The sequence below is a fragment of the Cherax quadricarinatus genome, chromosome 26, assembly GCF_038502225.1.
Source record: "Cherax quadricarinatus isolate ZL_2023a chromosome 26, ASM3850222v1, whole genome shotgun sequence".
NCBI lineage: Eukaryota > Metazoa > Arthropoda > Malacostraca > Decapoda > Parastacidae > Cherax > Cherax quadricarinatus.
The window spans coordinates 7,975,029-7,989,270 of NC_091317.1; the positions used below are offsets into that span (position 1 = coordinate 7,975,029).

A 14,242-nucleotide genomic window follows, 5' to 3' on the forward strand; every position below is an offset into this window, starting at 1 on the left:
ACGCCTTCCTCTTTGTATTGGACTGATGAAGCCACTGTGTGGCGAAACGTTTCCTGAATAAAGATTCCCATATGCTGCATAAGTGTCTCAATCTTCAACTTGTCGGTTTTTCAAACCATTCATCACATCTCACCCGAACTTCCTCCTCCCTTAGTTTATACACTTTTACCTCCCTCTTGCTTGTTGTTGCCATTTTCCTCTTTTCCCATCTACCTCTTACTCTAACTGTAGCTACAACTAAATAATGATCCGATATATCAGTTGCCCCTCTATAAACGTGTACATTCTGGAGCCTACCCATCAACCTTTTATCCACCAATACATAATCTAACAAACTGCTTTTATTACGTGCTATATCATACCTTGTATATTTATTTATCCTCTTCTTCATAAAATATGTATTACTTATTACCAAACCTCTTTCTACACAAAGTTCAATTGAAGGTTCCCCATTTTCATTTACCCCTGGCACCCCAAATTTACCTACTACTCCCTCCACAACATTTTTGCCCACTTTTGCATTGAAATCCCCAATCACCATTACTCTCACACTTGGTTCAAAACTCCCCACGCATTCACTCAACATTTCCCAAAATCTCTCTCTCTCCTCTACACTTCTCTTTTCTCCAGGTGCATACACGCTTACTATAACCCACTTTTCACATCTAACCTTATTTTACTCCACATAATCCTTGAATTAATACATTTATAGTCCCTCTTTTCCTGCCATAGCTTATCCTTCAACATTATTGCTACTCCTTCTTTAGCTCTAACTCTATTTGAAAACCCTGACCTAATCCCATTTATTCCTTTCCACTTAAACTCTCCCGCCCCCTTCAGCTTTGTTTCACTTAAAGCCAGGACATCCAGCTTCTTCTCATTCATGACATCCACAATCATCTCTTTCTTATCATTTGCACAACATCCACGCACATTCAGCCTTCGCACTTTGACAATTTTCTTCTTCTTATTCTTTTTAGTAATTATTACAGGAAAAGGGGTTACTAGCCCATTGTTCCCGGCATTTTAGTTGACTTTTACAACACGCATGGCTTACGGAGGAAAGATTCTTATTCCACTTCCCCATGGATATAAAAGGAAAAGTAATAAGACCAAGAACTATTAAGATAAAATCAAAGAAAACTCAGATGAGTGTGTATAAATAATCATGTACATGTATGTGTAGTGTGACCTAAGTGTAAGAAGAAGTAGCAAGACGTACCTGTAATCTTGCATATTTATGAGACAGACAAAAGACACCAGCAATCCTACCATCATGTAAAACAATTACAGGCTTTTGTTTTACACTCACTTGGCAGGACGGTAGTACCTCCCTGGGTGGTTGCTGTCTACCAACTTGTATATATATATATATATATATATATATATATATATATATATATATATATATATATATATATATATATATATATATATATATATATATATATATATATATATATATATATATATATATATATATATATATATGCATAATGTCGTGCCGAATAGGTAAAACTGGCTAATTAGCATGAACTCATTTAAAATTAAACCCTTTCTAAAATTTTCTCATTTATTTAAAGATATATTTTTTTCATTGATGTTAATGCAAAAATTAATTAATTTTGTACCAATAGAACCTTAGAAAATTTACCTAACCTTGTTATAACAAGCACAATTTAATTTTGCCTAATCCAACTAAATATATTTTAGATAAGTTTACAGTAATTTAATAATAAAGAAACACAATGCTCTTCTTGCCTTATACAGCAAGAAGAGCATCGCTAGTTATGCCAGACTCGAATGTTTTACCTTTCCTCTCTGGAGGAGTTTGAATATTTTCTTATCCTACCACTCCTATATTGTATATTCTATATGGACCTTATTTAAAGACAAAATACATTGACAAAAACACAATAGGGAGTAGAACAACATAGATAACATCTCAGAGCTGCATCTCGAATACCTCGTCCAGCTCCCCGGCGGTGGGTCGCATACCCAGAATGCTGCAGGCATTTCCCAATTGGATCGCAACACTGAGTCTCTGAAAGAGGAAGCTGGCCGCTCTGTGATCCTTAGTTTATGTGACGAGTTTTTCACACAGCTCTTTGAGAAACTTTAGAACACACTTGCCCCATGTTCCAAGGTTCTTTGACCTTACTGTGATGAAGTTATAGCAAGGGGAAAGGCCTTCATATTTACGGATCTGGGTTTCTTTGTAGCTTGCGGCTCCACCCCCTTCAGTTTCAGATTATGGCAAGTAGGTGTCTGGCAAAATGGCGGCACAGGTGTTGTCCTAGGCAATCTGCTTACCTCCTGCCAGGGTAGCCTAGTGAGTCCAACAGGACGCTTTTGACTTCCATCAGACCTTTGTACTTGGGGCAAGGGACCGTGTTGAGACTTCTCTTTATGTTGTCGTTGACCTCCTCATGTCTAACATACTTCCCTTCTGATGTATAACACATGAGACCATGAAGTCCGAAATGATCAGCCGACGCCCTGACGCAAATGCACCTGTTTCTATTTGTTTATTACTTACCTCCTTTGCTAATGACTCACATCCAAGGCGTCGAATTCCAGGTACCGAAGGTTATTGCAGGCAGGAGGATCACTGTGCTATATAAGGTCCGGGACACCCTCCCTCACCATCACTCTGGTTCCGATCATCAACCACACAACCTCTGTAAACATGGTAAGTGACTGATGGAGTTTTGTGAAGTGACTGCATTACTATACTAAATGTATGATATAATTATATTACAAGAATATTAACAGTGCTAATTTTTTCAGCGTATCCTGGCTGTGACTGTGGTGTTGGCCGTGATGGCTGGTGTTTGTTATGGTGGACTAATTGGTGGCCTTGGTGGCTATGGTGGACATGGTGGTCTTGGAGGCCTTGGTGGCCATGGCGGATATGGTGGCTACGGTGGCCTAGGTGGACACAGTGGATATGGTGGTTTAGGAGGTCTTGGAGGTTTGGGTGGTCTTGGTGGCTTGGGCGGTCTGGGAGGATTTGGCGGTGGATTTGGCAAAGGATATGGTGGAGGAGCAGGAGGATATGGATCAGGATTTGGAGGAGGATATGGAGGCGGATATGGTAAGCAAAAAATCTGTTAGCAATTTGTATCAATACATAGTAATATTTCAGTATATAGTTATCTTGAGGAAGTAGCCACATTGTAAAGCTGGTTTTATATTTGCACAGGTGGACAAGGAGGACACACCTTCGTGCTGAGTAAGAGCCACGGTAAGACAACAACATTTGTATTTTTCTTGTTTAGATCTATTACAACAACATTCTTTGTAAACATTAACATCAAAGATGTTTCATCAGTCGTTCTTATGAATCATTTGTATGTTTGCAGGAAGTGAAGGAGGATATGGTGACCTGGGCGGATTCGGTAAATTTGGAAAGGGAGGATATAATGGATTTGGTCTGGGTGGACAAGGTGGATTTGGAAAGCTTGGTTAGTATATTTTTGAGTTTCGTTTAATGTTTTATTAGCAATAATAAGAAAAAAGAAGTGAACTAATACGTAATCATTTTGAAGCATATATTTTATATTTTCAGGTTTTGGCAAATAGAGCGTCTGATGTTACTGTGTCCTGACGAAACTCACTTCCGTCTTCAGTGCCTCTTATATTTTCTTTAATAAAATAACTGAAAGAAGTTTATGACTTTTTACTGTAGACCATTATATAAAGGGATTACATTTTTTATTTATACATACAGAAATAATAATTTTTGGCAGTATTTACGCCTGAAAGTGAAAGAAAACTTTCTCTATATTGCTGTACATTTCATATCTTTCTCTACAAGACTAATTTTATATTAAATTTTCTTAACCCCGAGAAAAGCCTTATTTTCCCAATTAGTGTTACATGAAAATTATAATGTTCATGCGAATAAGTATATGATAAAAGAAAGCTGTAGAAACAGCAGTCTTTGGGAAAGATTTTATTAGAAAATATCTTCACGTTATTCTTCCATTTAAGCTTTAGGACATAAATATCTGCTTGGCAATGCGAATAACATTATCTGCCTTCTTTCATGTGATGAATATACCAAACTAGCGAGAGTCCATTGGGATTCGTGACCACAAAATCATCGAGGTTGTCAATCAATGGGATGTTCTCATAATCTCATCAATCAGACCAGATTCCAGTATTTTTGGGAATACCGCACTGACATTGGAAAAGCCCAATGGCCTTTCTCTTTCTGACAGACTCAGGGAACACAAAAGTAGTGTTAGGCTTGCCGACACCAATAATGCTCTTTTCTGTCATGTCAGAGATCATAGTCATCCTATTGACAACTTTTCATGTATGAATCTTAGTCGTGGCTTTGTCTCTGTAGATGCCTTCTTTTCCCATTACATTATTAAACGCTCCAAACTTCAGAACGCCCGTGACTTAACCTGATACCTTTTTCTCCTCCCTCTTCCCCCTTTCCTCCTTCTTTCTCCTTTGGATTTTCTTTCTTCTGCCTTGGGTGTTTGGTCCATTATTATATTTTCCCCTTCTGTTTTTGTTCCTACCCTTTGTGGGCCCCAGCTCCCTTGCAGTGCTCCTCTCTTTTAGTCTTTGATTGACTCCACTACTTCTACCACTACTACTACTACTACTTCTGCCTCTCTTCCTTTCCTACTGCCTTTCTTGTCACGTCCCTGTCTGCTGGCCTATATATACTCCCTCCTTCTCTCCTTTCTGTTAGTGTGACTTTGTAAATGGTCTAAGTCGGATTGAAACGTCGTCATAAGCTTCCATTACCTATGTGCGGGTTATATGTGTATGCAGGGAATTTACTTATACCTTTCTTTATTTTTTTAAGGGATACTTTTCTCCACTCAAAGATCACTAACAATGGAAAAAACCATTATCTCTCATCCCTTATTTCCAATGACAACTGTATCTCTGATATTTCATTGGTAGACAAATTGATCCTAAAAGATCACCTAGTAGTAAATAGGTACTGAGGTGTTAGTCGAATTCTAGGGAAGGCTACCAGTGGATATTCGCCATACTGTTTGAAGCTAATACCGCACATGAGTTGAAAAGATTATAATTTTTTGTCTTTCAGATGACTTAAACAGAGTAGAAACACAGAGTTCGTGTGGGCCTAGTCATGTTTAAATTAAATAATTTTTTTGATGGCAGAGTAGTCCACATGTTTGGAGCAAATATTCTTATGATAATGAGGAATGTGTTCGCTGCCAAGCCATATTAAAGAGAGCACCACAATTTATTAGTGGGAATAAAAAAAAACTGAAAATATAATTAATTTATTGTCACCTTTTTAAGGACATTATATAAGATTTGTATTCTTTATTTATCTTTAGTTAAATGAATTGCCTCCGAAATTCTGGTCAAGACCTATTAAACGCAAGAACTATTAGCGGTATAACAAGTCAAAATGAGGATATTTCTTGTGGTAGGACCACATTTTTCTGTTAACCACAGCACTGCATTTGTTGCGACATCACGAACGTGCGCTTACCTAGAACAGTGATTAATGAAACCATTTGTCTAAGGTATTTTTCTGATGAGCAATATAGGATAACAAACTGTGAGCCTCCAAAGGTCACTCGGGGCAGTGAAAGGGAAATTACAAAGCACATTATGCTCACAGGTTCTCTCTATTTTGTAGACTCAAACAACACAGAGGAGAAGAAAAACTTGTGCTGGTTATCTGTGGTTTACAGTGCGAAATTTCAGTTTGCGCAGTTGGAAACGTAGTTTACTACCTGCAATGAAGTATTTTATTTTTATTCAGAATTGGTATACACTTTGATAATATTAGTTTTATTAAGTCACCTCTCAGTCATAGCTTATAAAGACTGAATTAACCAAAATGATAAAAATGTTAATAAAAACACAACACAAACACAACAGTTTAGAAGTATATACGTATAAAGATACACAACATATCCCTCCAAACTGCTAATATCCCGAACCCCTCCTTTAAAGTGCAGACATTGTACTTCCCATTTCCAGGACTCAAGTCCAGCTATATAAAAATAACTGGTTTCCCTGAATTCCTTCACTAAATATTACCCTGCTCACACTCCAACAACTCGTCAGGTCCCAAACACCATTAGTCTTCATTCACTCCTATCGAACACGCTCATGCACGCCTGCTGGAAGTCCAAGCCCCTCGCCCACAAAACCTCCCTTACCCCTTCCTTCCAACCTTTTCGAGGACGACCCCTACCCTGCCTTCCTTCCCCTACAGATTTAAATGCTCTACATGTCATTCTACTTTTATCCATTCTCTCTAAATAACCAAACCACCTCAACAAACCCTCTTCAGCCCTCTGACTAATACTTTTATTAACTTCACACCTCCTAATTTCCACACACCGAATTTTCTGCATAATATTTACACCACACATTGCTCTTAGACAGGACTTCTCCACTGCCTCCAACCGCCTCCTCGCTGCTGCATTCACAACCCAAGCTTCACACCCATATAAGAGTGTTGGTACTACTATACTTTCATACATTCCCTTCTTTGCCTCCATAGATAACGTTTTTTGTCTCCAGATATACCTCAATGCACCACTCACCTTTTTTCCTTCATCAATTCTATGATTAACCTCATCCTTCATAAATCCATCCGCCGACACGTCAACTCCCAAGTATCTGAAAACATTCACTTCTTCCATACTCCTCCTCCTCCCCAATTTGATATCCAATTTTTCCTTATCTAAATCATTTGATACCCTCATCACCTTACTCTTTTCTATGTTCACTTTCAACTTTCTACCTTTACACACACTCCCAAACTCATCCACTAACCTTTGCAATTTTTCTTTAGAATCTCCCATAAGCATAGTATCATCAGCAAAAAGCAACTATGCCAATTCCCATTTTGTATTTGATTCCCCAAAATTTAATCCCACCCCTCTCCCGAACACCCTAGCATTTACATCTTTTACAACCCCATCTATAAATATATTAAACAACCATGGTGACATTACACATCCCTGTCTAAGACCTACTTTTACCTGGAAGTAGTCTCCCTCTCTTCTACACACCCTAACCTGAGCCTCACTATCCTCATAAAAACTCTTTACAGCATTTAGTAACTTACCACCTATTCCATATACTTGCAACATCTGCCACATTGCTTCCCTATCCACTCTATCATATGCCTTTTCTAAATTCATAAATGCAATAAAAACTTCCTTACCTTTATCTAAATACTGCTCACATATATGCTTCAATGTAAACACTTGATCTACACATCCCCTACCCACTCTAAAACTTCCTTGCTCATCTGCAATCCTACATTCTGTCTTACCTCTAATTCTTTCAATTATAACCCTTCCGTACACTTTTCCTGGTATACTCAGTAAACTTAGTCCTCTATAATTTTTACAACCTCTTTTGTCCCCCTTCCCTTTATATAAAGGGACTATACATGCTCTCCGCCAATTCCTAGGTACCTTCCCCTCATTCATACATTTATTAAACAAAAATACCAACCACTCCAACACTATATCCCCCCCCCCCTGCTTTTAACATTTCTGTCATGATCCCATCAGTTCCAGCTGTTCTACTTTCTTTCATTCTACATAATGCCTCACGCACCTCCCCTACACTCACATCCTGTTCTTCTTCACTCCTAAAAGATGATATACCTCCCTGGCCAGTGCATGAAATTACCGCTTCCCTTTCTTCGTCAACATTTAAAAGTTCCTCAAAATATTCTCGCCATCTACCCAAAACCTCCATCTCCCCATCTACTAACTCCCCTACTCTGTTTTTAACCGACAAATCCATTTGTTCCCAAGGCTTTCTTAACTTGTTTAACTCACTCCAATTTTTTTTCCTATTTTCATTAAAATTTCTTGACAGTGCCTCTCCCACTCTATCATCTGCTCTCCTTTTGCACTCTCTCAGCGCTCTCTTTGCCTTTCTTTTACTCTCCATATACTCTACTCTTTTTATAACACTTCTGTTTTGTAAAAACCTCTCATAAGCTAACTTTTTCTCTTTTATCACACCCTTTACTTCATCATTCCACCAATCGCTCCTCTTTCCTCCTGCACTCACTCTCCTATAACCACAAACTTCTGCCCCACATTCTAATACTGCATTTTTATAACTATTCCAACCCTCTTCAACCCCCCCCCCCACTGCTCATACTTGCACCAGCCCACCTTTCTGCCAATAGTTGCTTATATCTCACCCGAAGATTGAGACACTTATGCAGCATATGGGAATCTTTATTCAGGAAACGTTTCGCCACACAGTGGCTTCATCAGTCCAATACAAAGAGGAAGGCGTAAGGAGAGGAGGAGTATGAGGTAATCAGTCCCTCAACCTGGAGTCGATGTGTTCAGTCCATCAATCTTGTAGAATGTACAGCATAGGGCCGTAGACGTGGCTTATATACTGTAGTGAGGTGAAGTGAAGCAGGTGGAGGCGGGGTCATAGTGGTACCATCCACTAGTCGAAGTAGGTCTTCGTCCAAAGGTTGAACAAGTGTTGAAGAATTCTTTGTAACAAGATCCCATGATGCTGCAGTGTCTGACAGTTGTGATGAATGGTTTGAAAAACCGACAAGTTGAAGATTGAGACACTTATGCAGCATATGGGAATCTTTATTCAGGAAACGTTTCGCCACACAGTGGCTTCATCAGTCCAATACAAACAGGAAGGCGTAAGGAGAGGAGGAGAATGAGGTAATCAGTCCCTCAACCTGGAGTCGATGTGTTCAGTCCATCAATCTTGTAGAATGTACAGCATAGGGCCGTAGACGTGGCTTATATACTGTAGTGAGGTGAAGTGAAGCAGGTGGAGGCGGGGTCATAGTGGTACCATCCACAAGTCGAAGTAGGTCTTCGTCCAAAGGTTGAACAAGTGTTGAAGAATTCTTTGTAACAAGATCCCATGATGCTGCAGTGTCTGACAGTTGTGATGAATGGTTTGAAAAACCGACAAATTGAAGATTGAGACACTTATGCAGCATATGGGAATCTTTATTCAGGAAACGTTTCGCCACACAGTGGCTTCATCAGTCCAATACAAAGAGGAAGGCGTAAGGAGAGGAGGAGTATGAGGTAATCAGTCCCTCAACCTGGAGTCGATGTGTTCAGTCCATCAATCTTGTAGAATGTACTGCATAGGGCCGTAGACGTGGCTTATATACTGTAGTGAGGTGAAGTGAAGCAGGTGGAGGCGGGGTCATAGTGGTACCATCCACTAGTCGAAGTAGGTCTTCGTCCAAAGGTTGAACAAGTGTTGAAGAATTCTTTGTAACAAGATCCCATGATGCTGCAGTGTCTGACAGTTGTGATGAATGGTTTGAAAAACCGACAAGTTGAAGATTGAGACACTTATGCAGCATATGGGAATCTTTATTCAGGAAACGTTTCGCCACACAGTGGCTTCATCAGTCCAATACAAAGAGGAAGGCGTAATGAGAGGAGGAGTATGAGGTAATCAGTCCCTCAACCTGGAGTCGATGTGTTCAGTCCATCAATCTTGTAGAATGTACAGCATAGGGCCGTAGATGTGGCTTATATACTGTAGTGAGGTGAAGTGAAGCAGGTGGAGGCGGGGTCATAGTGGTACCATCCACTAGTCGAAGTAGGTCTGGTGGCCTGGTGGTTAACGCTCTCGCTTCACACGGTGAGGGCCTGGGTTCGATTCCCAGCCAGAGTAGAAACATTGGACGTGTTTCTTTCCACCTGTTGTCTATGTTCCCCATCAGTAAAATGGGTACCTGGGTGTTAGTCGACTGGTGTGGGTCGCATCCTGGGACACTGACCTAAGGAGGCCTGGTCACAGACCGGGCCGCGGGGGCGTTGACCCCCGGAACTCTCTCCAGATAAACTCCAGATAAACTCCCTTAGTTTATACACTTTTACCTCCCTCTTGCTTGTTGTTGCCATTTTCCTCTTTTCCCATCTACCTCTTACTCTAACTGTAGCTACAACTAAATAATGATCCGATATATCATTTGCCCCTCTATAAACGTGTACATCCTGGAGCCTACCCATCAATCTTTTATCCACCAATACATAATCTAACAAACTACTTTCATTACGTGCTATATCATACCTTGTATATTTATTTATCCTCTTCTTCATAAAATATGTATTACTTATTACCAAACCTCTTTCTACACAAAGTTCAATTGAAGGTTCCCCATTTTCATTTACCCCTGGCACCCCAAATTTACCTACTACTCCCTCCACAACATTTTTGCCCACTTTTGCATTGAAATCCCCAATCACCATTACTCTCACACTTGGTTCAAAACTCCCCACGCATTCACTCAACATTTCCCAAAATCTGTCTCTCTCCTCTACACTTCTCTCTTCTCCAGGTGCATACACGCTTACTATAACCCACTTTTCACATCTAACCTTATTTTACTCCACATAATCCTTGAATTAATACATTTATAGTCCCTTTTTTCCTGCCATAGCTTATCCTTCAACATTATTGCTACTCCTTCTTTAGCTCTAACTCTATTTGAAACCCCTGACCTAATCCCATTTATTCCTTTCCACTTAAACTCTCCCGCCCCCTTCAGCTTTGTTTCACTTAAAGCCAGGACATCCAGCTTCTTCTCATTCATAACATCCACAATCATCTCTTTCTTATCATTTGCACAACATCCACGCACATTCAGCCTTCGCACTTTGACAATTTTCTTCTTCTTATTCTTTTTAGTAATTATTACAGGAAAAGGGGTTACTAGCCCATTGTTCCCGGCATTTTAGTTGACTTTTACAACACGCATGGCTTACGGAGGAAAGATTCTTATTCCACTTCCCCATGGATATAAAAGGAAAAGTAATAAGACCAAGAACTATTAAGATAAAATCAAAGAAAACTCAGATGAGTGTGTATAAATAAACATGTACATGTATGTGTAGTGTGACCTAAGTGTAAGTAGAAGTAGCAAGACGTACCTGTAATCTTGCATATTTATGAGACAGACAAAAGACACCAGCAATCCTACCATCATGTAAAACAATTACAGGCTTTTGTTTGACACTCACTTGGCAAGACGGTAGTACCTCCCTGGGTGGTTGCTGTCTACCAACTTGTATATATATATATATATATATATATATATATATATATATATATATATATATATATATATATATATATATATACATATATATATATATATATATATATATATATATATATATATATATATATATATATATATATATATATATATATATACATAATGTCGTGCCGAATAGGTAAAACTGGCTAATTAGCATGAACTCATTTAAAATTAAACCCTTTCTAAAATTTTCTCATTCATTTAAAGATATATTTTTTTCATTGATGTTAATGCAAAAATTAATTAATTTTGTACCAATAGAACCTTAGAAAATTTACCTAACCTTGTTATAACAAGCACAATTTAATTTTGCCTAATCCAACTAAATATATTTTAGATAAGTTTACAGTAATTTAATAATAAAGAAACACAATGCTCTTCTTGCCTTATACAGCAAGAAGAGCATTGCTAGTTATGCCAGACTCGAATGTTTTACCTTTTCTCTCTGGAGGAGTTTGAATATTTTCTTATCCTACCACTCCTATATTCTATATTCTATATTCTACATGGACCTTATTTAAAGACAAAATACATTGACAAAAACACAATAGAGAGTAGAACAACATAGATAACATCTCAGAGCTGCATCTCGAATACCTCGTCCAGCTCCCCGGCGGTGGGTCGCGTACCCAGAATGCTGCAGGCATTTCCCATTTGGATCGCAACACTGAGTCTCTGAAAGAGGAAGCTGGCCGCTCTGTGATCCTTAGTTTATGTGACGAGTTTTTCACACAGCTCTTTGAGAAACTTTAGAACACACTTGCCCCATGTTCCAAGGTTCTTTGACCTTACTGTGATGAAGTTATAGCAAGGGGAAAGGCCTTCATATTTACGGATCTGGGTTTCTTTGTAGCTTGCGGCTCCACCCCCTTCAGCTTCAGATTATGGCAAGTAGGTGTCTGGCAAAATGGCGGCACAGGTGTTGTCCTAGGCAATCTGCTTACCTCCTGCCAGGGTAGCCTAGTGAGTCCAACAGGACGCTTTTGACTTCCATCAGACCTTTGTACTTGGGGCAAGGGACCGTGTTGAGACTTCTCTTTATGATGTCGTTGACCTCCTCATGTCTAACATACTTCCCTTCTGATGTATAACACATGAGACCATGAAGTCCGAAATAATCAGCCGACGCCCTGACGCAAATGCACCTGTTTCTATTTGTTTATTACTTACCTCCTTTGCTAATGACTCACATCCAAGGCGTCGAATTCCAGGTACCGAAGGTTATTGCAGGCAGGAGGATCACTGTGCTATATAAGGTCCGGGACACCCTCCCTCACCATCACTCTGGTTCCGATCATCAACCACACAACCTCTATAAACATGGTAAGTGACTGATGGAGTTTTGTGAAGTGACTGCATTACTATACTAAATGTATGATATAATTATATTACAAGAATATTAACAGTGCTAATTTTTTCAGCGTATCCTGGCTGTGACTGTGGTGTTGGCCGTGATGGCTGGTGTTTGTTATGGTGGACTAATTGGTGGCCTTGGTGGCTACGGTGGACATGGTGGTCTTGGAGGCCTTGGTGGCCATGGCGGATATGGTGGCTACGGTGGCCTAGGTGGACACAGTGGATATGGTGGTTTAGGAGGTCTTGGAGGCTTGGGTGGTCTTGGTGGCTTGGGCGGTCTGGGAGGATTTGGCGGTGGATTTGGCAAAGGATATGGTGGAGGAGCAGGAGGATATGGATCAGGATTTGGAGGAGGATATGGAGGCGGATATGGTAAGCAAAAAATCTGTTAGTAATTTGTATCAATACATAGTAATATTTCAGTATATAGTTATCTTGAGGAAGTAGCCACATTGTAAAGCTGGTTTTATATTTGCACAGGTGGACAAGGAGGACACACCTTCGTGCTGAGTAAGAGCCACGGTAAGACAACAATGTTTGTATTTTTCTTGTTTAGATCTATTACAACAACATTCTTTGTAAACATTAACATCAAAGATGTTTCACCAGTCGTTCTTATGAATCATTTGTATGTTTGCAGGAAGTGAAGGAGGATATGGTGACCTGGGCGGATTCGGTAAATTTGGAAAAGGAGGATATAATGGATTTGGTCTGGGTGGACAAGGTGGATTTGGAAAGCTTGGTTAGTATATTTTTTATTTTGTGTAATGTTTCATTGTTAACATTATAAAAAATAAGGTGGCGGAACTAATAGGGACGACATTCTAACACCTGTTTCGTAATTTCAGGCCTCGGGAAGTAGAGTATGTGGCATCACCTTGTACTAATGAACACCAGCCTCCTCAGTTTTCTTCACAACCTCTTCAATAAAATTTGTTGAACAACAATCGTGACTCTTCATTTACATTAATTACGCATTTCCCTGTATAACAATTTAAAATAATCAATGGAAATAAGTGTGTATCGTTTTAGTGGGATATTCACTTGAGAAGTGATCCCCAGACGCATGTGGCCAGAAACAATGGTACAACCATTCAACTAGATTGAACGGTAATACAAATAAGTAGGTGACATAAGGTGCTGTAAGAATAATTGGGGAATCCTCATCCTGTGTTAGGAAAGTTTATCAGAATCACTTGGAATCCATTATCAGGCCGGAGTAACTTAAACAATAAAACCCTATAAAATAATTCATATTCTTTGTTTGAATCTCATCGAGCTCCTCAGACTTCGGAACTAAAAATGTAGCAGCTATTTCCCGTTTGTATCATCACACTAAGGTTTCACAGCCTTGTGGAAACCAGAACCACAATTGAATTGATCACAGCATGATCGCATCACGGCTAACTATTCTCATGGTTGCCCTGGTAACAAGACAGCTTTAGGTGTTGCTCTGGAGCTATACTTTTGACCTGTTAACTACAATGTTTTATGACCAACAGGGGTTTATCGTACGTCCTCAATAGGTATTACAATAATTTAAAAAGAAAATTAATGCATCAACCGTCCCAAGACAGGGTTATCCGCAAGAAGAAACACTTTCACCGTCAATCATTCAGTCACTGTTTTTGCAATAGCGTGTCGACATCACAGCTCGGATAATTCTATGAGCTGCATCAGCATCACTCCTGTTTCAGAGTGCAGGCGTTGTACTTTCTACCTCCTGGACTCAGTCCGGCAAACCGGTTTCCATGAAACCATTAATAAATGCTACCTCGCGATTGC

The 14,242-nt window shown here is 39.5% G+C and overlaps 2 protein-coding genes across 2 annotated transcripts; both read left to right on the top strand.

Annotated features, from left to right (window-relative positions):
• Nucleotides 1-2,651: 2,651 nt before the first annotated feature.
• LOC138853258 (uncharacterized) lies at nt 2,652-3,671 on the top strand. The gene is made up of 5 exons (XM_070088982.1): nt 2,652-2,692; nt 2,791-3,097; nt 3,206-3,247; nt 3,366-3,467; nt 3,572-3,671. Exons 1-5 carry the CDS (start codon nt 2,690-2,692, stop codon nt 3,583-3,585), a joined length of 468 nt encoding a protein of 155 aa, XP_069945083.1. The 5' UTR covers nt 2,652-2,689; the 3' UTR covers nt 3,586-3,671.
• An 8,726-nt stretch (nt 3,672-12,397) lies between these two features.
• LOC138853259 (uncharacterized) lies at nt 12,398-13,722 on the top strand. The gene is made up of 5 exons (XM_070088984.1): nt 12,398-12,424; nt 12,523-12,829; nt 12,938-12,979; nt 13,098-13,199; nt 13,306-13,722. Exons 1-5 carry the CDS (start codon nt 12,422-12,424, stop codon nt 13,317-13,319), a joined length of 468 nt encoding a protein of 155 aa, XP_069945085.1. The 5' UTR covers nt 12,398-12,421; the 3' UTR covers nt 13,320-13,722.
• Nucleotides 13,723-14,242: the final 520 nt, after the last annotated feature.

Bases quoted from the DNA above. Each gene is read 5' to 3' on its own strand.
- LOC138853258 (XM_070088982.1), top strand. The intron at 3,098-3,205 runs GTAAGCAAAAAA...ATATTTGCACAG, and splicing joins AGGATATGGAGGCGGATATG to GTGGACAAGGAGGACACACC. The intron at 3,248-3,365 runs GTAAGACAACAA...GTATGTTTGCAG, and splicing joins CGTGCTGAGTAAGAGCCACG to GAAGTGAAGGAGGATATGGT.
- LOC138853259 (XM_070088984.1), top strand. The intron at 12,830-12,937 runs GTAAGCAAAAAA...ATATTTGCACAG, and splicing joins AGGATATGGAGGCGGATATG to GTGGACAAGGAGGACACACC. The intron at 12,980-13,097 runs GTAAGACAACAA...GTATGTTTGCAG, and splicing joins CGTGCTGAGTAAGAGCCACG to GAAGTGAAGGAGGATATGGT.